At 36.9% G+C, this 24,907-nt stretch overlaps 1 protein-coding gene across 3 annotated transcripts; it reads left to right on the top strand.

The window, feature by feature from the left end:
* The first annotated feature begins 723 nt into the window (after positions 1-723).
* Positions 724-24,592, top strand: LOC104000824 (ubiquitin C-terminal hydrolase 13). 3 transcript variants are annotated; one of them, XM_009422963.3, is made up of 32 exons: positions 724-920; positions 1,188-1,251; positions 1,446-1,593; positions 1,701-1,858; positions 5,743-6,008; positions 6,084-6,302; positions 6,374-6,482; positions 6,570-6,685; positions 7,604-7,702; positions 9,373-9,482; positions 11,289-11,363; positions 13,170-13,248; positions 13,337-13,483; positions 13,549-13,629; positions 13,714-13,833; positions 14,952-15,074; positions 15,850-15,927; positions 16,010-16,098; positions 16,185-16,293; positions 16,450-16,518; positions 16,605-16,715; positions 18,727-18,782; positions 18,876-19,053; positions 19,162-19,263; positions 19,398-19,469; positions 19,682-19,747; positions 20,070-20,135; positions 20,338-20,424; positions 20,719-20,835; positions 22,207-22,281; positions 22,379-22,465; positions 24,046-24,592. In XM_009422963.3, exons 1-32 carry the CDS (start codon positions 891-893, stop codon positions 24,085-24,087), a joined length of 3,348 nt encoding a protein of 1,115 aa, XP_009421238.2. In that variant the 5' UTR covers positions 724-890; the 3' UTR covers positions 24,088-24,592. The 3 variants fall into 3 exon arrangements, 2 of the variants coding, with proteins under 2 accessions (XP_009421238.2, XP_064942947.1); XR_672874.3 differs by having other exon boundaries at positions 746-920; positions 20,070-20,142; XM_065086875.1 differs by lacking the exons at positions 724-920; positions 1,188-1,251; positions 1,701-1,858 and having other exon boundaries at positions 1,452-1,593.
* The last annotated feature ends 315 nt before the right edge of the window (positions 24,593-24,907 follow it).

The raw sequence follows: 24,907 nt of genomic DNA, 5'->3' as shown, positions 1-24,907 counted from the left end.
GAGGATTCATTCAATTTCACTAATTAATACTCGACTGCTGTTATCAATGATGATAGGATTGCCATACATAATCACATGTGTACAAAAAAAGAAAAGTTGTATCTATCTTTTTTTCTACTTCGTTTTATGGTGATGATGTTCTTTTTTTGGGAAAGAGATCAGTATTTACATGAATGTTTTGTTAGAAGTACATAAATGGATAAAAAAAATTTAGAATATTTGTCAACAAAAATTTACTGTCTTGTCTTCAAAGTGATATTGTTCTTCGATTTTGAATCATATGGAAACTCCAAAAATATTTGTCAACTATAATCTTGGAAGACTACTTCAAATTCCTAAAATTCAAGATCGATTGATACGGTTGCTACATGAACATCCGCACTATTTATCGTTATTTATGCTATGCTGTCTTAGTTTATAATATATATATATATATATATATATGTTTATGCTGGAAATAAATTTGAATAAACAGTATCAGCATTTCATAATTAATTAAATATAAATTTCAAATGTTAAAATATAGTTATTTTTTTTTGTTTTGTATTTTAATTGTAATTTTAAATTTATATTATATTTTTTTTACAAATATTAAAATATAGTTAATTTTTTTTTAAGAGTATGTACAAGGGTACATACGTTATATGGTATACGTTAGAGCCTTCTATGTTCCTTCTTGGGCTTTTAAATTACAGAAATAACCCCATCGGCAATAAAACCTCGGCTCCCGTTGAGGAACCATTTCTTTTCGGTGGCGTCGCTCGCCGCTGAGAACTCCTCGTCTGCCGGTCTTTTCTCGTTCTCTGCTTCACTCTCTGCCTCTGATCGTCTCCGCGGGCGATCCCTCGCGCCCTCCGCCTCGGATCGGCTCTTCCGACGCCCCGCCTCTCATGACCATGACGACTCCACCGCCTCTCGATGTACGTGCCACCACCACCTGAATTCATCGATTCCCAAACCTTCGGCTCAACTTTGCTCTTTACTCCTAATCCTTTTCGTTCCCTTGCTTATTTTCTTGATCCTTTTCTTGATATCGGTTTCGGCGAGTAGTTAGGGTTTGGGTTAGGTATATGGCTCGCGAGTCCGGTCGAATTGGATCCCCATTGCATCCCCGAATCTGACATCTAGGGTTTGATTTGGCTGCCGGGGAGCTGATTCTTTTCTTTTTTCCTTCGACGTTTTTTCAGCAGGAGGAGGACGAGTTGTTGGTCCCACGCCCGGAGATCGCGGAAGGGCCCCAGCCAATGGAAGGTTAGCCTTGATCTTGGTTTTGTTCCTCTTAATAACAAGGATCTTGAATTGAGATTTGGTTGGATTGAGTCTGTTTTATTCTTTCGTTCGTACATGATTCGTATATGGCTTTTTACTGCTGATATTATGTTAATATGTTATTCGGTAAGTGTTGTTTTCAGGGTTTTGATTTGTTTGTTTTATGTTCCGCACAGTTGCTCAGAGTGAAACTACTAGTACTGCTGAGAACCATCAGGTAGAGGAACCTTCGTCCTCCAGGTTTACATGGACAATCGAGAATTTCTCTAGGTTGAATACCAAGAAGCTCTACTCTGATATGTTTATAGTCGGTGGCTACCAGTGGTATGTAGATATCTTTTTCTGACTTCTGCTGCTTAGTTATGTATCTGGATTCTTAATTGAAGGCCACACATTTCTTCTTCCCTTTTTTCCTGTATTGATTGCGACAGGAGAGTGCTTATCTTTCCAAAAGGTAATAATGTTGATTATTTGTCGATGTACCTGGATGTTGCTGATTCAGCAAGCCTACCATATGGGTGGAGTAGGTTTGCACAGTTCAGTTTGGCTGTGGTCAATCAAATCCAAAGCAAGTATTCAATAAGGAAAGGTATATTAGAGGACTTGATGATTTTGTTCAGGGCTGCTTTCCAATTTATATTAAATTGCCTATTAGTTCGTCATGATAATTGGGAAATACTGAGGTTGGGTAACATCTCATGCTTACATGGTTAATTTTAAGTTCTCAAAGTGCATGCACCGGCATATATATTGGTCCCTTAAAAGTCCGGACAGGTGATGCCTAGAAAATATGCATTAAAATGATACAGATTCAATATTAAAATTAAGTACATACATTTTCTTGACAATGTATTAATTCTGACATTAAAGTTTAGTCAAACATATAATGTTTTGTATGGAATCTAGCATAACTTTTTATGACACATTATATAAAATGGATCTTCTATAATCTGTTGATTCATTCTGGTCATCATTTCTATTTATCTCTAAGACTAACTAATTTTTTTGCCCACTATCCCTTGGTAAAGGTGTTCTGTTTGAAGATACCTTTTATAACCCTAAGGCTTGCTAAATCTTTTGCCTAATATCCCTTCGAAAGGTGTTTCATTTGAAGATACTTTTTAAGATACCGGTAACGGCAAAGTAGAAAGTCAATAGATGCATAGTCATTAGTTAATGGCACACATCATGACAAAAAAACTTTCATATCAAGATGGTTTTAACAATTACTGTCTGTTGTGCAACAATATAAAACAGTTACTTTTTGCTTTTACTTTTTGATAAAAGAACATGGACATGTGACATTACTTAAATTGATGTGTCATTGTCCTATCATTATTTTCTGAACGAAGTTCTATTACTCTTTGGTAATAGCCATTTATAAGCAGGCCTTCTAGCTTGGTTCCACCTAGTCCCATGTTCCTTCAATAATGGTCATGTATAAGCAGGCTTCAGGGCATAGGTGGCTGCCTTGGTTCCATCTACATGCTTAAGTGCTGGAATTGTGGGAAACCTAAATGTACTAGGTGCTTAGGTGATTAGGCTAGCTGAAAGGCCTAGGTGGTGACTTGCGATATCACTGGATGATTTAATAAATAAAATAAAATATTGTTTTGTACAGTAACATATATATTGATGCTTTTAATCATACACACTTTCTTCTTTCTTCATCACATGAGACTTTATTTGGGATAAGACCTCATCTTTAAGCGTTTTGTGACTGACTTTATGGTGGTTTGCTGCACTAGACTTGCGTTCTACATCCAGGGGATCGTTGTTGGCTATATTTTTGACATACTAGCATAATCTTTATATGGAAACATGTAGTGTCTCCTTTTACTTTGTTGATCCCCGTGACTACCCTGACTTGTTCGTTCTTATTCTGTGAGTCGCTCTTTTCTTTTTCTTTTTTTTTTTGCGGTAAAGAGATTGAGTATTTTTCTAGGTTAGAATAATTAGGCAGCGGTTCCTTTTTTTTTCCTGTTTTTTTGACCTTTTATCTTTTCAGTACTGCATTTCTGGGCATAATTTTTTTTCTGGTTGTAAAAACAATGTGAAAGATTGATTGGCTGGCTTTAAACTCTCATTTAAAAGAGTTGTAAAAGGATTTGAAGTTAACTCAATGTGAAGATCAAGAGGAATCAGTTAGAGTTGAAAAAAGGTCTAGTTAATTGTACTTAATAGTCTTATACAGAAAGAGCTGTGCACATGAAAAGTAAAAGCAAAGAGTTCTCTTTTTTCAGAGTGGTCCTTACCATCTTTCCTAAGTTACTCCCATCTAGTCAGTCAGTTTGGGATGTTAGCCGCACCATGGAAATTTCTTTAAATAGTACAAGAGTAAAGTGGCCGTTTTACCTGAAAGCTGCTGTTTGTGTTTCTGATAGCAATCCATGTGGATGTGAATTACCTGCTCGGAATTACACCATCAACTTTTGTTAAAAGTTAAATCAGGGGTTGACAAAATTTAACTGTTCGTGCTTGACTAGTTAGGATAACGTTCTATGATTGAATTTAAGATGAAAAGCAATTTTCTTGGCGGCAACCTTATCCTCTTCTTGGCGGCAACTTTATGGCGGCAAATGAGAAAACAGGGGTGGGTTTACCAAATCAAAGAAACTAAGACAAATATGTGGATGCATATGAAAATAATTGCATATGAAAAGTTGTAAGGATCTGTCATTTGAATTTTCGAGGGTTGCATATGAAAATAATCGCAAAGATTGGATTATACTTGAAACTTGAAAGTCTAGATTGTGCACCAAAAGAAGTTGATGCATAATTTTATTTGTTGCTAAGAACATGGTTTAAGATGCGATCTATTCTGATCAGTTTAAAGCTTCATAGGCCGCTTAAAGATGAGGGAAACCGGGAATCTTCTTCATGTTAGCTTGGAAATGAGTTTTCACTTTCAGATCTATGATTGATTGGTGTTGGTGACACCTGTTTTGATGCATCAAAATTCTAGATTGGCTTTAGGTTCTGGGAGATCTCTGTCCTCGGCTGGTTTCAGTAACCCTGTGCTTAGTTTCAGTGAACAAGTCAGGTTTATTGAATCAAATCGATCTTCATAACCAATTCTCTTGCAATTTTTGGGAATGGATCCTGATCCCTTAAATCATCTTTAGAATTTGATTGCATTAGTCTTGGGATCAATCTTCTATTTTGTTGTATTTCTTGCAATTTTTTCCTCTTATTTTAATATTTAAAATGTGGCTTGCAATGATTTTAAAAGTTGTCGGTAATGTTTCCTACAGTTCATAGCCCTAATAGTAATAGAAGTGAAAAGAAGGCTGTGCTGAGGAAATAACAGGTAATGTCATTCAGCTGCTTATTGACTTTTGAAGGTCATCCATGAAACATGTTTGAAGTAGGAAAAGGATTCGATTGCGCTGATGTGGTTGGTGAACTGAAAGAAACCAGACACACTTTCATTAGTACTCATAGTGAAAAGAGCATTTTTCAGGCCAACTAGCTTGTTTCTGTACTTGGTCTTCTTTCTGCCTCCTTTCTCTTATCTTCTTTATCTCAGAATGCATAGAAGCAAAGTTTGTGGACCTGTTGACCTCCTTGGGCAGTTCTTCCATTTTTGTCTGCTGGCTGTTCCCAGGCCAGGTAGTCTGATGTTCAATTTTGGTTGGTCTTTTTTAAGATACAAAAATTTTAATGCGAACCGGAATCATGAGAAACAAGTCAGTATTTGCAATAGCAGGTAAGGTTTGTTCGTGGTTTGGGCCATATGTTGGACTTATTTTGTGTGGCTTAGGTTATTATATAATACGTCATCCAATACTTCTAACCTAAAATTATTTTCTGCAATTTGACTCAAATATGTTAATTAGTTTGATAAAATAAACACTGGAGTAGGTCGCCAAAGAGAAATTCAACCGGTATTTTTTGATGTTTTGGAGGCAAGGGTTGTGTTTACATCCTTTGGGCTTTTCATATGTTTCAGGAAAGCAAATCAAGTTGCTGACTGTTTGGCAGGATATGTTATGCATTACCAAGTTACTGAGAAATGGACCATTACTTGTCTTGCCGTATTCAGGAGTTGATTGTTGTTGAGGCAAGTAGATATTTGTCTCTGAGGATGTAGTAGTACTTGTTATTCTGACCCCAGAAAAAAGAAGAAAACTTGCCAGCAGATTATTAATTTCTCTCTATAAGTATCAGTTTAACTGACTGGATTAGCCCCTCCTTCAAATTGCAACTTGTGAACCATGAGTTAGCATTAGCTTCAGTGAGGTTTCCACACTTATTTTCTGGATGATGTAATTTGATTTGTGAGCTATGCTTTACATTCAAATCATACTTCAACTGTAATATGGATTAAGTTTGTGATTGATGCATCAAACTTTCTTGTTCCAGTTGATATCATTGTATGTGGAAATAGTTTTGGTGTCCTTATTTGCCTATATGCAGAGATAAAAGTGTTTTTTAGCTGAATTTAAGTGATTAACATTTTTTTGGTTGCAGACACCCAACACCAATTTAACTCACGTGAAAGTGATTGGGGTTTCACATCGTTTATGCCTCTAAGCGAAGTATATGACCCAAGCAGAGGATTTCTAGTAAATGATACCATAGTAGTTGAAGCTGATGTTGCTGTCCGCAGAGTCATTGATTATTGGTCTTATGACTCAAAAAAGGAGACAGGTTATGTTGGTCTCAAGAATCAGGGGGCTACTTGTTACATGAATTCCCTTCTCCAGACTTTGTATCATATTCCTTATTTCAGGAAGGTGCGAAATTTTATGCTTTCTCTGTTTCACGGTCTATGTAATTCGTGACATTCTGTTTTGTTCTTTGATTTCCAGGCTGTGTACCATATGCCTACAACTGAGAATGATATGCCATCAGGAAGCATTCCATTGGCCCTGCAGAGTTTGTTTTATAAGCTCCAATACAGTGATGGCAGTGTTGCTACAAAAGATTTGACGAAATCTTTCGGATGGGATACATATGATTCGTTTATGCAACATGATGTCCAAGAACTCAATAGGGTTCTTTGTGAGAAGTTGGAAGACAAGATGAAGGTAAGGTTGTTGCATCTAACAAGCTGCATCTTGATACTGGGAGATACTAACCAGTTATGATGCAATCACAGGGAACTGTTGTTGAGGGCACTATACAACAGTTATTTGAAGGTCATCACACGAATTACATAGAGTGCATTAATGTTGATTACAAATCCAGCAGAAAGGAGTCTTTTTATGGTAGGAAACTATACTAAGAACTGAACTGTTTTATGCTTTAAGCTGCACAATGTGCTCTGTATAGTTGACGGGAAACCACTTCTTTAGATCTTCAGCTTGATGTCAAAGGTTGTCATGATGTTTATGCTTCTTTTGATAAGTTCGTTGAAGTTGAGCGTCTTGAAGGAGATAACAAATATCATGCAGAACAGTATGGTCTACAGGTTAGTTACTTAGTCATCCTTGGATAAAATACTGGTTAGTTCTGAAACCATAGTTGTATTTCTTACAGCTTAAGTCGGAAACCTCTTGCTGTTTTGGAGTCATATTTAATGTAAGGGATTGTGCTTAGGTAGCAGAGATCCTTTACTGGGAAATGAAATATTCAAATTATTGAAGTTGGATTTTGTTTGAGGCAAGAAGTTGATCAATGGAAGATCATCATTATATAATATATATAAAGGCCAGCAACGGAAGAAAATTAGAAATGTAGAGGAAAATTTTATTTTTTCCATTTTTTTTTACAGAAAAGATATGTAGAAACAGAAAGATAAATTGATAGAAACTTTTGTTTTATGTGCATGTTTTCTTGTGTTATCAAGAAAACTTTACCTTATTAAATTTGTATGTCCATCAATTTGTTCACAATATATAGCTGTTTGATATATTTCCCATTTTTAATGTATTTGTTTGTTTCTTTTCCTCTTTTTCTTTTTACTTAATATTAGGTAGAATGTAGTAGGTATAAATACTTGTACTATAGGTATAAATACTTGTACTACTTTCACTCGCTGTAGGGCAGCATTATTTGCCTGATTGAATGCAAATGCAGACTTTCTGTTTGTTTTTTCTCAAGTAACAGGTTGTATAAATTTCTACCTATACACTGAGAAAGATTCGCTGACTGTTCCTACCTTAGTTTAAGCATGCCAGTCCATTCTGGAACTTTTTTATTAAATGGAGAAGAATCTGAAGTGCTAAAGAATAACATTAGGCATTACTAGCCTGTGCAGTTTAGGTGTATGGTTCATTCATCTTTTTATCTTGTTTTTCTATAATAACAAGTATTCTACATTATCCTGTGATACAATATTTTTACAATGTTTTCTGGAATTTGGACTAGTAGCTTGTGTACATTTCAGGATGCCAAGAAGGGTGTTCTCTTTGCTGATTTCCCCCCTGTTTTGCAACTTCAACTCAAACGTTTTGAATATGATTTCATGCGAGATACTATGATTAAGGTTGGTACAGTTGCAAAGGCATGCTTATTTTCTGTTGGTGGCATTGACTTCATTCTGATTCCTCATTAGATCACATATTTCATGATTTTGATCTGGATAAGAGACTTGTTGCCAAAGTGAGAAGTTGGTATGAAAAGTAATGAACTAGTTGGTAGATTTTAGCTCTATTCTCATACATTAAATACTTACCATTCTCAATTTCATTTTTTTTTAATGTTTATATGTAAGTATAACTTAAACAATACAGAAATTTTACATTGAGATACATGATGTTACAAAATTTATATATTAATATTGAGGACTGTGAGAGATTAGAATGGTAAGGTTGCCCCCTTGCGACTTAAGTGATCAAGTTTAAGCACAAGGGTTTGACTTTCAAGTCAATGAAATAACCTCTCTAATGTTGCGTACATTGATCCTTCTCGGATCTTACATTGGTGGAAGCCTTATCCATTGTATGTCCTTTTGTTTCTTGATGTTGGGGACTGGACGAATATGCATATCATAACTGAAATTAATAAATATGCTAAGACTTATCAAAATTTTTTTTTGATTGGATGGGAATGAACTGAAAAAGGGTTTATTCTATGATATTAAATCTAGAACCTTGATTCTTGTTAAAATTTGTGTTACCTTTTGATGCATGTAAGATTAAACCGTAGATCGTACTGATCAAGGTACTTCTTTCTAAATAAGAACACTGAAAATATAATTTTTGGAATTTGAAAAATGTGATGGGCAAATGACATAAATTTTGGAAACTATTCATTCCTCTTTTGTGATCAAACTTATTGAAGTGTGAAATTCATACCTTGAAGTAAAAGGAAGACAAAAATAACAGTCCTTGCACAGAGTGCATCTTTTCTAGAGGGAAGCTTGGCCTTGAGGTGCAAAAAATACAGGGTGTTGCCTTTGGTGGCAACATGCTATGGGATGGTGGTTCCACTTATGGGGTCAAATTAGTATGTTCTAAGAAGAAATATTTGAATATGAATTTTTAGTTAGTGGGTTCTTAGATATGTTCTTTTCATGTTCAATGGAGTCTACATTTAAATTCACCAATCCATTTAGGATGGTAACACGATTTCACCTAGATTTGTTACTTGAAATCTGGTTGCTTAAACAAGAGAAAGTCATAATTATAATTGTATCCAACTTAAGTTTTTTTATGCTGAAGCAAAGTTAGAGATTGCTGTACATTTATTGTTCCTGATTGTGCTTTAGTGGCTGTACAGACATTAGATTTGTTGGACCCCAAGTTAATTTTCTCTGGTCCACCATCATAGAACTTCTGCATTTTTTTTAGGTAGATCCTTCTTTTATGGAACGATGAGTACCATAAGTATATTATATGAGCATCTGAAATGAAGCATTTACACTTTCTTTTAATTCCTAAGTTTTGTTTAATTGGTCGGAATAAAGTTTTATCGTGGATTAAGCATCTGCTAGTTTAATAGTTAGAGGGCTTTTGTAAGTCCTTGCTTGCTGGAGTGCTATTCATGTTTGACATGTTTGACTCAGTTAGAAGTCAAATGTGGATAAACACATTAATTTTTTATTCTTTTCATCAAATTTACTAGAGTTTATTTTATTTGTGCTTTGGTTCAGTTAACATCTGTTGTTTGTCAACCTTTTTACTGTGGCAACTGTCTTGCATAAAACTTATGCAGATAAATGACCGTTATGAGTTTCCAGTGCAATTAGACCTTGATCGAGAAAATGGCAAATATCTTTCTCCTGATGCAGACAGAAGGGTCCGCAACCTATACACAATTCACAGGTAATGATTATTGGTTGTTATATTATTTGTTTGTTTATCTTTTCTTAATTCGAAGTTACTCATCTTTCTCTTCCTTGTGTTCAGATTTTTTTTTCCTTGTAAATGATATCAATGTCACATTTATCTTCTGATTTCTACAATTTTAATCAACTTGGTTTTTTGTTATTGTTGGGTTGACTTCCCATGTTTTTACTATATATTGCCACAATTTGCTTTGTTTGTGAGAAGGTACTACAAGATTTACGAGGTGTTACTTGGTATTTAGTGGCATCCATGTTATAAAAGAGGAGCTGATATTAGCTATTATTATATGTTCATGCTAAGGTTTTTAATTTCGTATCGTATCGGCTTTTTGAGCTTTGCTCGATACGGTATATTACGGGTGTATCGAGCGATACGCTAGAGTGTCCCGCTCGGTTCGTGTGTGTGTGTATATATATATATATATATATATATAAATCAATATATAAAAATAATATTAAAAAAAGGAGGCGTACGTTGCCTCGACGACGTCGTCTCCTTTTCTTCTCCTCGTCACATCAGATGAGGAGAAGAACGTTGTCTTCTCATTTGCGGTGTTCGGCGAGGATGTCGAAGGCCGTAGACGTCTCCGGCCTTTGGCGTGACACGACGTGACGAGGAGAAGAACACGGTCTTCTCCTCATCTACGACGTTCAACGAAGACGTCGAAGGTCGCAGGCGTCTTCGGTCTTCGACACGATGCGACGAGGAGAAGAACGCGGTCTTCTCCTCATCTGCGGCGTTCAGCGAAGATGTTGAAGGCCGCAGACGTCTCCGGCCTTCGGCACAACGCGACACGATGAGGAGAAGAACGCGGTCTTCTCCTCATATGCGGCGTTCGACGAAGACGTCAAAGGCCGCAGACGTCTTCAGCCTTAAGCGTGACGCGATGAGAAGAAGAACGCAGTCTTCTCCTCATCTGCAGTGTTCGACGAAGACATTGAAGGCCGTAAACGTCTCTAGCCTTCGGCGAAAAACGTGGCAAAGACCACATGCATCTTCGGGCTTCGACGAAGGACGCGGCGAAGAACTCGATTCGTTGCCTCTCCGTTACCTCCTGGATTGGGATCGTCGAGGGAGGGCGTCGGATCGGAAAGCGTCGAGGTTCTCCCGATTCTCTCTTTTCTTCGAGCGCCGTCTCCTAACGAACAGGTATGTACCGGCCGGTACAAGCGGTATCATTCGAAATTAAAATCCTTGGTTCATACTAGGAACAAAAGCCAAGATAAAAGCTAAAAAATGGCATAGCTGTACTTTGGAACTTTTGGTATGGTTTGGTGTGGCATTTCATAGAATTCCCTAAGTCAACATAGGTTAAAAAATGACTTAGCTTTAGTTTGGAACCTTTGGTATGGTTTTGGTATGGCATTTTCAAATACCTCCCAAGTGCCATATGTTTTGACCTATGCTGACATGTGCCTATTGACATGACGATCCTTGTTGGTACTATGGATATAGTTCAATGTAATAGCATTTCTATGCATGTTTCTTTGAGTCAGTCAATCTTATCGTTTTGTAAATGAATGGTGTCTATTATGGTATTTCTGTGAAAAACTTTGGTTTCCACTTGCAGGTTGAGCATATGTGCTTGGCATTGCTCTACATTGACATAATTAATTGTTGTTTCTTTATGTAAACCTAATAAAGCAACTTCTTTTTGTGCATCGATATTGATTGGATTCAAGTTGAGTTGTCTTAGACTATGGCTTTAGCAATAATTTTTATTATTATTATTGATGTGGTTGTTTTTTTAATATTGTAACTTTCTTTTGGTCAAATATGCAGTGTGCTTGTTCACAGTGGTGGAGTGCATGGTGGACACTACTATGCCTTTATCCGTCCAAATCTTTCTGACCAGTGGTATGCATTTACTTGATGGTTATGTTTTTCTATTTGTACCTGCTATTTTGAGGCAATAAATTGTCATAACTCGACTTGGTGGGATGATTGACATATTAAATAGGCCTAAACTACTAGATGAAAATACTTAAGCTGAAATTAGTAGTAATAGACCATTGAACTTTATAAACAAACTTAAACCTCCTCTGAATTGTAATGTAGGACTAAGATGGGTGGCAAAATCTCCCATCCTCAAGTTTGATGTCCTCGTCAAAATCCAAGTCATATTCAAAATCAAGCTAATATAGCACACACGAGACCTATCCCAATTCAGCACCATCCACAATTGTCCTCCTTTACTTGGTGTCTCATGGTGTCCAATTTTGAGTACATTCTGATATCATTTGTCGTGACCTGGTCCGATAGGATAAATCCATGGTTGTCCTCCTGTATTTGGTCTCTCATGGTGTCCAATTTTGAGTGCATTTTGATATCATTTGTCTTGACCTGGTCCAATAAGATAACCGACCTGTTAACGTTATAAGCTTGTACCATTATTTCGAAATACTTGAGCCTAAATCAGTGGTTTGAAACCCATCCAATCCTATAAACCAACTTAAACCTCCTGGAGTGTTACCAAATCCTTTACAAAGTTCTTGATTTTATTTGTCATAATTTATAAGCAGTTGTTGGCAAGCCATAGTTGTGTTCTTGACTGATATCTAGGCTTAAATGATCTTCTCAAGCTTCAAAAATCTTGCTACAATTTTGTGTTCTAGTTATATATCTCCACTTTTCAGCAATCTGTCAGTTTTCTGTTGCTGAACTTTTCGCATTATGTATCAAAATTTCCAGTTTATTTATTTTATTCTGCTCGTGTTTTGCATGTCTAAAATTGAGATTAGTTTAAATATAATCCGGTATTTATTTATTTCTAAGTGGGACTCTCCCTTGCATGCATTTCGTTGCTATATCATCTGTTCATCTGCTATCATGCTGATGTCAAGTGTTCCTGGTGCTGTTAACCAAATCGGAATTTGTTTGGAAAATTTCTAAACTGAATCAGAATTAACTGAACTGGTTGACAGGTGCAGTTTGTGTTGTTAACTCATTAATTGCTTCTTTTTTCATGAGATGGGAGGAAACCACTAGAAGGATAGTGCAGAGGATGGGTGTTGGTTCTGTGTCAAGAGAGTGTGTATATGTGTGTGTATGACAGAGAGAAGCGAAAAGAGGCTGATGACAGCTGACACTGGCCTGTTTGATGATGGTGCCATAGTTATTGGCCATGCCATCATCCTTGTGATTGCCAACCTCAAGCTTTTTAAGAACCTCAACTTCCACCGGTCTGCTCTGGACTTGTCCTCACCCCTACCGCTTCTTTTAAACTGGCCTTTAGCTCAACACTCGTAGGAGCCTCAGTTGTCAGTGCAGGGTGCTGTCAAGGGTACTTGTTCAAATGGCACCTGCGCTTCTTCCTCAGGGTTCGGTGTGGCGGCTTTCCCAGGAAATAAACAGAAAAGCAGAAAATGGTACAAGGTTTTGTATGGTTACAAATAGTAGCCGTACCATGATTCAATCGCTGTAAAACAGAAAAAAGGTGCAAGGATTTGTATGCCCATGTGCAATAACACAGTTGGTCAATGGGTGATAGTCATTTTGATGCTAGATTATCTTATAAATTTTTTATTAATAATAGTAGATGTAACTGTGCTTTTTTGTCTCTCTTCCTCATTGTATACTCTCTCAATTCTTATTTATCTTTTAGTTCTTTATAACCTACATATGCGCTGGTTGGTGTTGGTAAATGAATAGACCTTCTTTCAGGTATAAGTTTGATGATGAGCGTGTGACAAAAGAAGATACAAAGAGGGCAATTGAGGAACAGTATGGTGGTGAGGAGGAGGTAATTTGTCACCAAAATGGTTTTTGAGAACTTCTTTTTGTTCTTTTCCTATTGTTCTCTTTAATGTTTTCTTTCTTCCTAAGTGCAGTTACCACAGATAAATCCCGGTTTCAATAATACTCCATTCAAGTTTACAAAGTATTCAAATGCTTACATGCTTGTATATATTCGTGAAAGTGACAAGGATAAAATAATGTGTAATGTAGATGAGAAGGATATTGCCGAGCACCTTAGGGTAAGACTGCTGCATTACTTTTGAATTCCAGTAGCTGCATGTAACATATAATACTTGTTTTTCAGATAAGATTGAAGAGAGAACAAGAAGAAAAAGAACAAAAAAAGAAAGAGAAAGCTGAGGCTCACCTGTATACTATCATTAAGGTATGCTGGAACGTGCTTTGGTGATTTCCTCGTGTGCTTGTGTTCCTGGTGCCATCCATACTAAGCCTTTCCGAGTGCCTCTAGGTGGCCCGGGATAAGGACCTGATGGAACAGATAGGAAGGGATATTTACTTTGACCTGGTTGATCATGACAAAGTTTGCAGCTTTCGCATACAAAAGCAATTGCCTTTCAGTATTTTCAAGGTAATCTCTTTTAGGCGCCCACTTATCAAAGTTGATTCAGATCGATTATGGTAATTTATGGTAGTTTTCTTTTATATGTTGACTTTAGTATGGGTATTATTCTTATGCTTATTCACTATTAAATATAACTCTTGATATTTGATTGTTCATGGTACTCCTGCAATTCGCGTCCTAATAAATGCGTAAACTGAACATTTGAAAAACTTGTTATGTTCATGCTTAATTATGGATTCTACAGTCAGCTTGCCTGCATGTCATTTGTTTACCCTTTATTATTCTTTCTTTATGGCTTGGAGTTATGTTTAATACTTAAGTATGTTGTTATAAACAGCAGCAACAAGAACAACAAAACTGTAAATCCCAATCATTTGAGGTCGGCTACATGAATCTTTTGCCGTCATGGAGTTATGTTTGTTATAAACATAAACCAAAATATTTGTTTGTTGTGGTTAGAAGTTAACCTTTCACTTCACGAGATGTTCCACAATTTGCAATATTGTTGATAATATTGGGACACATGGGTTTCTTGTTGTTAAATTAGATGTCAGATGCAACAGGCATGCTTATAACCCTATTTCAATTGAAATGATAATATGTACCAAATAGTATGCAGTAATGAGTTCAAGTAATGAGTATTCTCTAGGACCCTAATTTTAGGGCCTTCGTTTTGTTTAGTGTGATCTTTGTCATTAAACTCTTTAGATAAAGAAAGACAACTCATATATAATTGGTTATATTCCTCAGAGTGGTGTTTGGTAATTCAAAAACTCTTTATCTCAATTTCTCTTCATTTTGATGGCTTGAATGTAAGATAGAGATTAAAATGTAAAATCTTGTTATGATCTAGCACAGGCCTTGGTATCATCTAAAACAATTATCTCATTGGTCTTTCCAAAATAAAAACTATGCACATCAGCAATAATTCTTACTCCCAATGATGACCTACGTAAGTTATGGTGTTCTCCTCACTTTTCTGGATCATATGGCTGACTTTGTTTCTTGTTAATTCCTGAGGGTGATCAGATATGCACTTGAGCAAGTTCATTGTATGGTGATATGTATAAATTACTGTTTGTATTTCTCTGTGGTAACTTATCCAACAACAATATGGCTTACAGGAGGAGGTGGCGAGAGAATTTGGTATACCAGTACACTTCCAACGATTTTGGTTGTGGGCTAAACGACAGAATCATACATACCGTCCGAACAGGCCTTTAAGTCCTCAAGAAGAAGCACAATCTGTAAGCAACTTATTACTGGCACAAATTTTCATTTGAATCATAGTAAGAAAATCATGTCATGCTACATTCTTATAAATATTCATGTCTCTTTATAATGTTACAATGTGTTTTGTTGGTTCTTTCTTTGTCTTTCGCTGTCTGTGTCCCGGCAAGGCCCCAAGAGTGGGGTTTTTCTGTAGTTGTGCTTATTTGGTCTATGGTCTGTTTGGTTGCAAGGAAAAGGTGAAGTGTTCTTTACCAGAAAGCTATTTCCATGTGAATAGATTGAAGTTGATTGTTTATTGCGAGAAGGAATCGAAAATTAATTATCTTTTTCTCTTCCATTTGGATCGAGGAAAATTTAGATGATATTCTCTTTAAATAAAAGCTGTTAGAATTTGGTGAGGTTTTCTTTTCTTGTACCAAAAAAATTCCAGTAAACAAAAAGCGACTTTTTTCTATAAATCTGGAAAAAAAATTTTTAGATATTTGTTCTATTTTCCTGTCAAACAAACATTGTAATATAATTTTTTTTCTGGTGTAGGCAATTTTTTGTTCTCCATACAACCACACACCCTTAGCTAAATAAGATTGTTTTAGTTTTTGAACTACTTATGGATTGTTCATGTGAAACTCATATTTCTCATTTGTTTGTATTTGCTATGCATTTTTGTGCGTTTCCTGTCATAGTTACATACCTTGATCCATCTCATCTTTTCGTTTGTACTAATTATTTTGTCTCTATATGTATGTGTCTTGCCTCTCTAAGCATCACTCCAAAATTTTTATTGTGTAGGTTGGGCAGTTGAGGGAGATATCTAATAAGGCACAGAATGCTGAACTTAAGCTACTCCTAGAAGTAGAGCTTGGACCGGTAACGACTAGTGCTTCTTTAGTGTATTTGCACTTTCCAATGACCAAACAAATAGTTTCTTCTATCTTATCTTCGTTTTCAGGACTTGCATCCTTCTCCCCCACCTGAAAAAACTAAGGAAGATATACTGCTTTTCTTCAAGCTTTATGACCCTGAAAAGGAGGAGCTTAGGTACTCATTTATTTATTCCCCTTCATTAAATTTGTACTATATAACGGTAATTTGATTTTGTACTTTTAATTGTTTTGTGAATTTAGATATCTTGGGAGGTTGTTTGTGAAGGGGCTTGGAAAGCCAGCAGATATACTTACTAAATTGAATGATATGGCTGGTTTTTCACCAAATGAAGAAATTGAACTTTTCGAGGTTATCACACATTTGAGGAACTAATTATGTCATTATCTTTGTGTATTAATGAATCTTCTTTTACTATATACGTTACTATTCATGTTTTTACTGCACCTATATTCCTAAACATTGTATTCATTAAAGTATTTTAAATTTTGTCTCAACGATGTTCAGGAAATAAAATTTGAGCCAAATGTGATGTGCGAACGCATTGACAAGAGACTTCCCTTTCGTTCTAGCCAGGTTTGTCTGGTGCATGGATGCCGTGATTGCAAAGTTCCTGTTTTATGTATTGGAATTTTTGAACTTGGTTTTTTTATTGCTTGTAGCTGGAGGATGGTGACATTATATGCTATCAGAAATCCCCTTCACTTGGCAATAATGAGCCAATCCGTTATCCTGATGTTCCATCTTTTTTGGAATATGTTCGTAATAGGCAGGTATATGTTGATCATCCTTTGGTATCTTGTAAACAACCAAACATGCATCCCATTTGTTTTCTTCTGTGTTTACATTTAACTTTCTTTGTTTGTTATGATCCCAATCAATTGTTGCTATGCATATCTAGTGATTTGGTGGAAGATTTGTATTATTCGAATAATTTATGAGTTTGATCTCTAATAGCTTATTTACATATCAATATCAGGATAAGCAATTAGCTATACAACTTCATTTTGCTTTTGGAGCAAAATGATTGGAAATTTTAAGAAAATGTCAGCTGAATTAAATAAAGATGTCTAAAATAAAAGTAGTGCATATGGGGTGTCATGGCTATCCAGTGCCCCTTACAATTACATACTAGGCTATGCTTTATTAGTTATCCAGTTGTACTGATTCATACCAAGGATTTTAATTTCGGTACGGGCGATATGTATCAGTCTGCTAGTAGACCAGTACGCGGATCGCCTGCTACCCGGTGATACCATCGATTGGGGTTGTGTCTGCCTCGTTACTGCTCAAATTCGATCCGTAACGATCGATTTCGACCATCGGTACCCACTACCGGATAGTATTAGTCGAGAGAGAAGGAAGAAGAAGGAGAATAAAAGGGAGAACCTGGAGATTCGGCATCGCTCTCCCTTGATGATCCCGATCCGTCGTCGCCCTCCCTCGTCGGACGCCACAGATGAGATGTCACCTCCTCGTCTGAAGCGACGAGGCCTTTGTATCGTCCGCAACTTCTCGTCATCCACATGGGGAGAAGAAGCCTCGATTTCACGAGGAGAAGAAAATGAGGTTTCTTCTCCCCACACGGGGAGAAGAAACGAGGCGATGTCGCCCTTTTTTTTTGAACTTTTTATATTATATATATACCGAGCGATATGTCAGAGTGTACTTCTCGGTACACTCATACCGTACCGAATCGAGTTGAGCTCGATACTCCTGTACGGTACGAAATTCCGAACCTTGGTTCATATCAGTCGGTAGTTACAATTAGACTAGAAAATGAGACACATACTAGATCATGTTGCGTGGTTTGGTTCGATGTAAGGTTTACCGCCCATTAACACTATCAAACCAGGCTAACTGTTGTTAAAGCCATGGGTGGCTGGCGGTAAGTCCACCACCCTATACTCAAATCAATCTTCTTATATTCTTTTTCATCTGTCTTGCTTCTTTCTCCACTTCCCTTTCGTCGTCGCTCCATTGCCTTGAAATCATTGCTCCATAACCTTGCTGCCACCGTCCTGTGTTGTTGGTTCATTGCCTCCTCAACCGCCAATATGCCTCCTACATCTCTTCCTCATCCGTTCCTCTTCCTCGACCACTCTTCCTTCGTTTTTTGATTTCTCTCCGCTTATCGTCCTCTTCCTGCTTTCTCCGTTTTTTGGGTCCAAGCAGTACTGTCTTGTACTTGAGTGACATACACTTGTACATGGACCATAGGGGTTGTTACTTAGTTCGTACAAGGACCATAGGGGTCTGATTGCTGGCTGGTATTATCAATCGATCCGAATTATAAACCTTTGTACTAATTATTCGTAATGTCGGAAGAATTGATTAAAGTAGTTTAAATATATTCAAATGAGATCTATAATACATAGGACACAGTGTGGTGAGTTAATCCAGATGACTGATTACAAACTGAGCAAGACTATAGAAGTGATGAAATAGGACTTTGATGCCTCTTGAGTTGACTATGCTAGTAAAACAATTGCGGGGAGGATTCAGGTAGTAAAAGCCAAACAGTCAGGTACCATGGCTTCATGTAGCATAGGCTTATATTTTGGAAAAGGTAATAACTTCATCATCCAAAATGTTCTTTATGAGCAATCTTTAAGAAAGCCTTGTCAGTTTTCCTTTTTTTTTGGTGTATATACTTGAAACCTGAGAAACCATTACCGTATTGTTTACTTTAATTGTATTGCTTGCATGCAGTCTGTTATCACATCAAGTTTGTTTTAACTTGATTCTTTCTGCTTTTTGTTATTAATCATGTCATTGGCACAGGTGGTTCATTTTCGATTGCTAGAGAAGCCAAAGGAAGATGATTTTTGCTTAGAGCTGTAAGTAACCTCTATATATTAGTTTGTTTTTCATTGGATCGTTGTGTAATTGATTTTGTCTTATATAAATCTGTTCTCTTTTTTTATCTGAAGGTCAAAACTTGATACCTACGATGATGTTGTAGAAAAGGTGGCACGCCAACTTAGCCTAAATGATCCATCAAAAATCCGGCTTACATCACATAACTGCTACTCTCAGCAGCCTAAACCTCAACCCATCAAATATAGGGGTGTGGATCATTTATCTGATATGCTTGTCCATTTCACACAGGTTCTACGTTTTACCTTTTCCCACTGGTCGCTATGTTTTTATTATTATTTTCTTGTAAGTTCATGTTTTATATGATCTATTTGAATCTAATAGATTTGTTTTTCACAGACATCTGATATATTATATTATGAAGTGCTGGATATACCATTGCCTGAATTGCAAGGTTTAAAAACTCTAAAAGTTGCATTTCATCATGCCACCAAGGATGAGGTCAACATTTATTCCATGACTATTATTATATTCTTTAACATTTTCAACTTTGGAAACTATTTTAAACAAAATCTTCATGTTGGTTGCAATATTTAACCTTGTAAACTATTTGATAACATATACTAATTTTCCAGGTTGCAATTCATAGCATTAGACTACCAAAGAATAGTATTGTCGCTGATGTGATCAATGACCTAAAGGCAAAGGTGATGCAACTGTTGCACAATTTTATGGTTTTTTTCCTTGTAAATAAGAACAAGATGCCTTTACAGTACCAGTCATGCCAATGAATTATTTTTTTTAATATTATATAATTTCTAGTCCAGTCCATTGGACAAGCTGCATGCTTGAAATAAATATCAGCTTACAAGTTCAGTTTGATGAATGTTTGGCTTCACCTACCTTTCTGTTTAAGCAGGTTGAGCTGTCCCACCCTAATGCTGAACTTCGATTACTAGAGGTCTTCTATCACAAGATTTACAAGGTATTGTATTGTCTATGAACAGACTATTCTGTTCTTATGCACTTGCTTCTGTTGACACAGCAACTTCTTTTTTCCCTTCTCTGATCAGTTGTTTGTTTCTTCAATCATCACTTAAGAATCTACTTAGCCTTTGAGCTACTTAGTTGGAGGATGATGTTTCTTTGTCTCATTTGAATTTTTGGATCTTGGAGTAGTTTTTGTAAACAGTTGAAACTTTTTGGGTTAGCTGCATATGTTAATGCTAGGTCAAATTGTTATACCATTATTAATTAAACTTCTGACTTTTCTAGCTTGATAACCACCTTTTACTTTTCCATTTCAGATATTCCCACCTAGTGAAAAAATAGAAAACATAAATGATCAGTATTGGACATTGCGTGCAGAGGAGGTAAGTTGTAAGTCACTATGAGTTTTTGTTCAATGAATCTTATTGTTGGTACATATTTTACTGATCAAATGGCATGTGAAGTCTTTGGCTGAATAAGCATTTTAATCCCAAGATGAATCTACTTTTAATTATGATTTGTTTACTTTCATAAGTCAAGCTCATGAGAATATACATAACCATAAGTTATGACTTGTTTTAACAGATTCCAGAGGAAGAGAAAAACCTTGGCCCTCAAGATCGCTTAATTCATGTATATCATTTCATGAAAGATCCAAATCAGAATCAGATGGTGGGTAATCTTCAGCTTCTTCCCGCATTGATTCAGTTTAAGTTATGTTAAGAAAGCAAAGCAAGTTTAGGAGCATTTAAGTTGATTCTATGCATGGTGGTTAGATATTTTCAAATTACATTAGCAAACTCTTCTTGTTTTCACTCAAAACACGTTGTTCAATTCACTCCCTCTCTGCTTTTTATTCCAATAATAATAGAGGTTTTCTGTTGTCATGAAGTTAGTGTTCTTGACTCAACTTTGTACCAAACATGTATGTCATCAAACTGACAGTTCTGCTATTTGATTCAACAGCAAATTCAGAACTTTGGGGAACCTTTTCTTCTGGTTATTCATGAGGGTGAAACTTTAGCTGAAGTGAAAGTACGTATCCAAAAAAAACTTCAGATTCCGGATGATGACTTCTCTAAGGTAACTTCTCGTTCAAGTCTCTTAACTGGATGCATTCTCAGATTTCTCTCAAGAACATCTGCTTGTTTATTTGTTTCCCAAGATCACAAAGAGCTGAGTACCTCATTACTGCTTATGAGTCATGCTCACATATACCTCCTCACTGAAAAGATTTAAGCTTTCTCATTCTTTCGTTCCTTTTTTATTCAAGACAACAATGAAAGTGTGTGCTTCCCAGCAGCCTCTACTTTTTCCATTAATGCATTGACATGAATGATGCATTGAAAGGGAACTTGTTAATCTCCTAGGACTGCTTTACTTGACCATCAACATGAGTATAACACCTGCAACAAGCTGCCTGAGGCTTTCCATGGTTTTGAACTGAACTCAGGAGAACTTGGCTGAGCTAGGTTTTTGCATTGATTGTGTGCATCTTGCATACTGATAGTTTATATTACAATAGGTACTCTATGGGCGGGGCTTGAACTTGATGATAACCAGCCCACACCTGACCTTGATTTATTCACAAGGTTCAAACCTGCGCAGAGACCAAAAGAAAATTTGGTTCCAATTCACTCATGTCTTGACCAGCGCATCTTACTGGGTGCCTTGGCATAACCTATGACTAGGTTATTTGAAGAGCAGATCCAGCTTATTATATTTTTTGTTACAATAAGCTGCTAGCTGCTAAATCATTGTGTCAACAATGTTGTTAGGCTCTGTATGTCTATCAAAATTTTTTATTGGTGAAAAAGGAAATATTCTATTAGTTGAAGTGCCACAGAAAGGGATATAACTACTATAAAGAGCTGGCATATAGAATACTTTTTCGAGTTCTGTTAGGAAAAGTGATTTTTTGATGCCTATATATCCCACATGGTACAACATGTTGGTGGATGGGTCGGAGTTTTCAGCCCAGTCAATAGTCTTCAAGCCAATGTTGTTTAACTTGGGGGCATAGAGGTAGCTTTGTTTTCCTTGTGCATTGTCTATTTTGTATTTTGCAGCCATGTAACATAATTTGATCAACTTTAAACGTAGTCTTCCGATAAAAGCTTATGCATATTGAGTGCTAAATATAAAAAATATTGCATCAGGTATGCAATTTGTGTTTATTATGAATTATTTACAAGTGCAAGAGTAACATGAGAATTTTTCAAATACTGCCATGCTTGTTATAGCAAATAAAAATAAAGCTGCACATTAGAGAGAAATGTTTCATGCATTGGGTCAGTGTAAAAAACTAACACCATGCCTACAGTAATTATTTTAGTATATGTTTATATTAGCTTTTAAAGTAGCCTCTGACGTGCTCCTGAAAGTTACTTTGAATGTATTTGCTTATTCTGGGAAATTGTCAGCTATAAATCTAACAATTATCTATTAATACAGTGGAAGTTTGCATTCTTATCTATGGGTCGTCCAGATTACCTGCAAGATTCAGAAATTGTATCTAATCGTTTTCAGGTTTACACCTTATACTTGCGACTCGTTCTTGTGACATTTTCATTAGCTGATTCAATAAAAATAACCATCTCACTTGTATGATCTTCGAATTGAATAGAGAAGAGATGTTTATGGAGCTTGGGAGCAGTACCTTGGATTAGAACATTCGGACACTGCTCCAAAAAGGGCTTACACAGCAAATCAGGTGAAGTATATTCTGTTATTTACGTGTTAATATTTAATACGAGCCATTATTATCTTGAAGTCTTTTTCTAACTTTGAGGAGTAGGTTTTTCATTTAGTTTGAGTCCCTATCACACAGCATGTAACTGGTCCATGCATGAGCCAGCATGTGAACCCAACATTTTCATTTGGTTCGATCCAGTATACAGGTTTACCTGGACAAACCGAGCTTACATCTTAATCTTTGCCCGTTGTTGGGCATAAATCCGCAGTCCAGCAACTCAAGCCTCAGAAGCCTTCACGTTGGGAGCAGTGAGCCCACTTTGCATCTCTCACACCATCAAGTGTGCATGCCCTGCGGTAGGCCGCTCACCCCTGGATGTTGCCCTCACTCACTACCAAACAGAAAAATCATCATTCATCAATTTGTTGTCCTCCCACTACCTGGCCACTGCCACCACTTCTCTCCTCATTCTGGAGGTGGCGGCCAACAAAATTTCCTTCCTTTCCCTGTTGCCATCCCCCTCATAGGAAAGATCACCCTCCCTTGTCCCCCACCATGTGTCCTTCCTCTCATTGTGTCTCTTTTCGGCCTATCGCCACCACCTTGGCATTTGTCTCTTGCTGCCTGACCGCCCCAATGTGGACTCATGAGGAGATCCTTGCTCTCTTCATTTCCTACCCAGACAAGTGGCATGCCCTCTGCTGCAGCGACAGCCCTGCATTCCAATGGGAGGATGTCGCTCATTGCAAACCTTTCCTGCCCATGTCCTCCATCCAATGCTTCCACAAGGTCGAGCAGCTCCACAAGCGCACCGAAGCGAGCGCCATAGGTCCCTCCAGCTCGAACCCTCATTTGCACCCACCTCTTATGTGGTCTACTTCATCAAGTTGGACTCCATGGAGCTAATCTGGCCGGTCCAGACCAACTAGACCCATACCGCTCAGTGTACCAGCATATTGTATCTTCTGCTCAGGGACCGGCATGAATCCAATAACCAAAATTTTGAACCATGATTCAAACAGTACAAAATCACTAGAATTGTGATTGTGATTAACATTGATACTGAGGAACTCTAGCAAGTCTAGATATGTGGTAGCTCTTTTTAATCTGACAGAGAAAATGTTGTGATATTATTTATTAATGTTTTACACTGGATTAGATCATAGATTTTCTCTGTGAGGTGCTTCAACATATAACAGGGATTAAGATTAATTCAAGCTTCTCATCAAGTTTAAAAAGGGACTTTGATTTTATTACTGAACTTATTTGGTAATGCAACTAAAGCTTAGTCACTGGTTGCACATGTATAGAAGACAACTTGAATGTGCATCTCAGTGAAGGAATACCAAGATGAAATTTCTTGTTTTGTGATGATGACAAACAGATGCTCCTCGATTCCTCTCAAATACCCAGCCTCTTGTTTCTGCCTAGGATGATTTCCCATTTTATGGTTTTGCAATATTAGATAATTGTTTTTAATTTGTCAGGTTATTGTAAATGTTTGTTAAAACAGAAAAGCATCAAACTTTGAAGTTTTTCCCCTCTGGGTAAGATCAAATTTCAACTTTGATTTGCTTATGTTGTTTCACCATATGCAGAACCGTCATACTTTTGACAAACCAGTGAGAATCTATAACTAAAATGCGGTCAGACACATCTATTGTGTTTATGCCTTGAAGAGATGCCATTTTCCCTGGTCAATCAAGTTCATGATAGGAGAGGTCGAAACACCACACTGATCCTTGATTCAAAAGCAGCAAGCCGTTCCTTTTGTTATTTACATTCCCAGGCTGGTTGAGGAAAGTGTACGGAGCTCCTAAATTTCATTTTGGGTTTTTGTCCTTATTTGCCATGGCCACCACCTGAACAGCAGTTGGCTTGTTTCTAGTGGAATATAGTGCATAAAGAAGATTTTGTATTAGGAAATGTTTACAGGAGGTATATCGGTTCCTACTAGTCTGTTGATTCTAGCCTCTGCTGTTTGTCTTCTTTTCTATTAAAGTTGGGCAACATGGGGTTGTATATTGTGGTGATTACTGTTCATAGCTGAGTTGAACAGTTACTGTAAGATTTATATACCCCCGCTTTGCCACCTATATTATTAGTTGTTTCATTCATGCTATAAAACTATACCTTGTTTGATTACTGTCGTCTGATTGAAGTATAGTCAGCTAGTTTAGGTTGGGTTGTGGTTCAAATGCCCGTTGCTGGACATTTGCTCCTGTTTCGAGCATGGAATTTGTTGGCTGGCATTTTTCTCTTAAATGGGTTATCCTTTCGACTTTGGTTTCTCTTTTTCCTATTATGAACTGTTTAACTTGCAAATGAAATTGTTTCATGTTCCGTAGTGCTCCAGAGTATTTGGCCACTTACCATTAGACGGGAATTGGCCACTTACCATTAGAAAGCACACGCAATCCAAATCGGATTCTCAAACGGCGACCACTATGGATCAGTGTT

The sequence above is a fragment of the Musa acuminata genome, chromosome BXJ1-10, assembly GCF_036884655.1.
Source record: "Musa acuminata AAA Group cultivar baxijiao chromosome BXJ1-10, Cavendish_Baxijiao_AAA, whole genome shotgun sequence".
Taxonomy (NCBI): Eukaryota; Viridiplantae; Streptophyta; class Magnoliopsida; order Zingiberales; family Musaceae; genus Musa; species Musa acuminata.
Note: the sequence above shows the minus strand (reverse complement) of the source record. Positions and strands in the feature narration are given on the sequence as shown.

What these genes read in the sequence shown, in the direction of transcription:
- LOC104000824 (XM_009422963.3), top strand. Translation starts at nt 891, where the DNA reads ATGACCATGACGACTCCACCGCCTCTCGAT. An exon ending in AGTATGGTGGTGAGGAGGAG is followed by an intron (nt 13,249 to 13,336) that starts GTAATTTGTCAC and finishes TCCTAAGTGCAG; the next exon opens with TTACCACAGATAAATCCCGG. An exon ending in CCTGAAAAGGAGGAGCTTAG is followed by an intron (nt 16,099 to 16,184) that starts GTACTCATTTAT and finishes TTGTGAATTTAG; the next exon opens with ATATCTTGGGAGGTTGTTTG.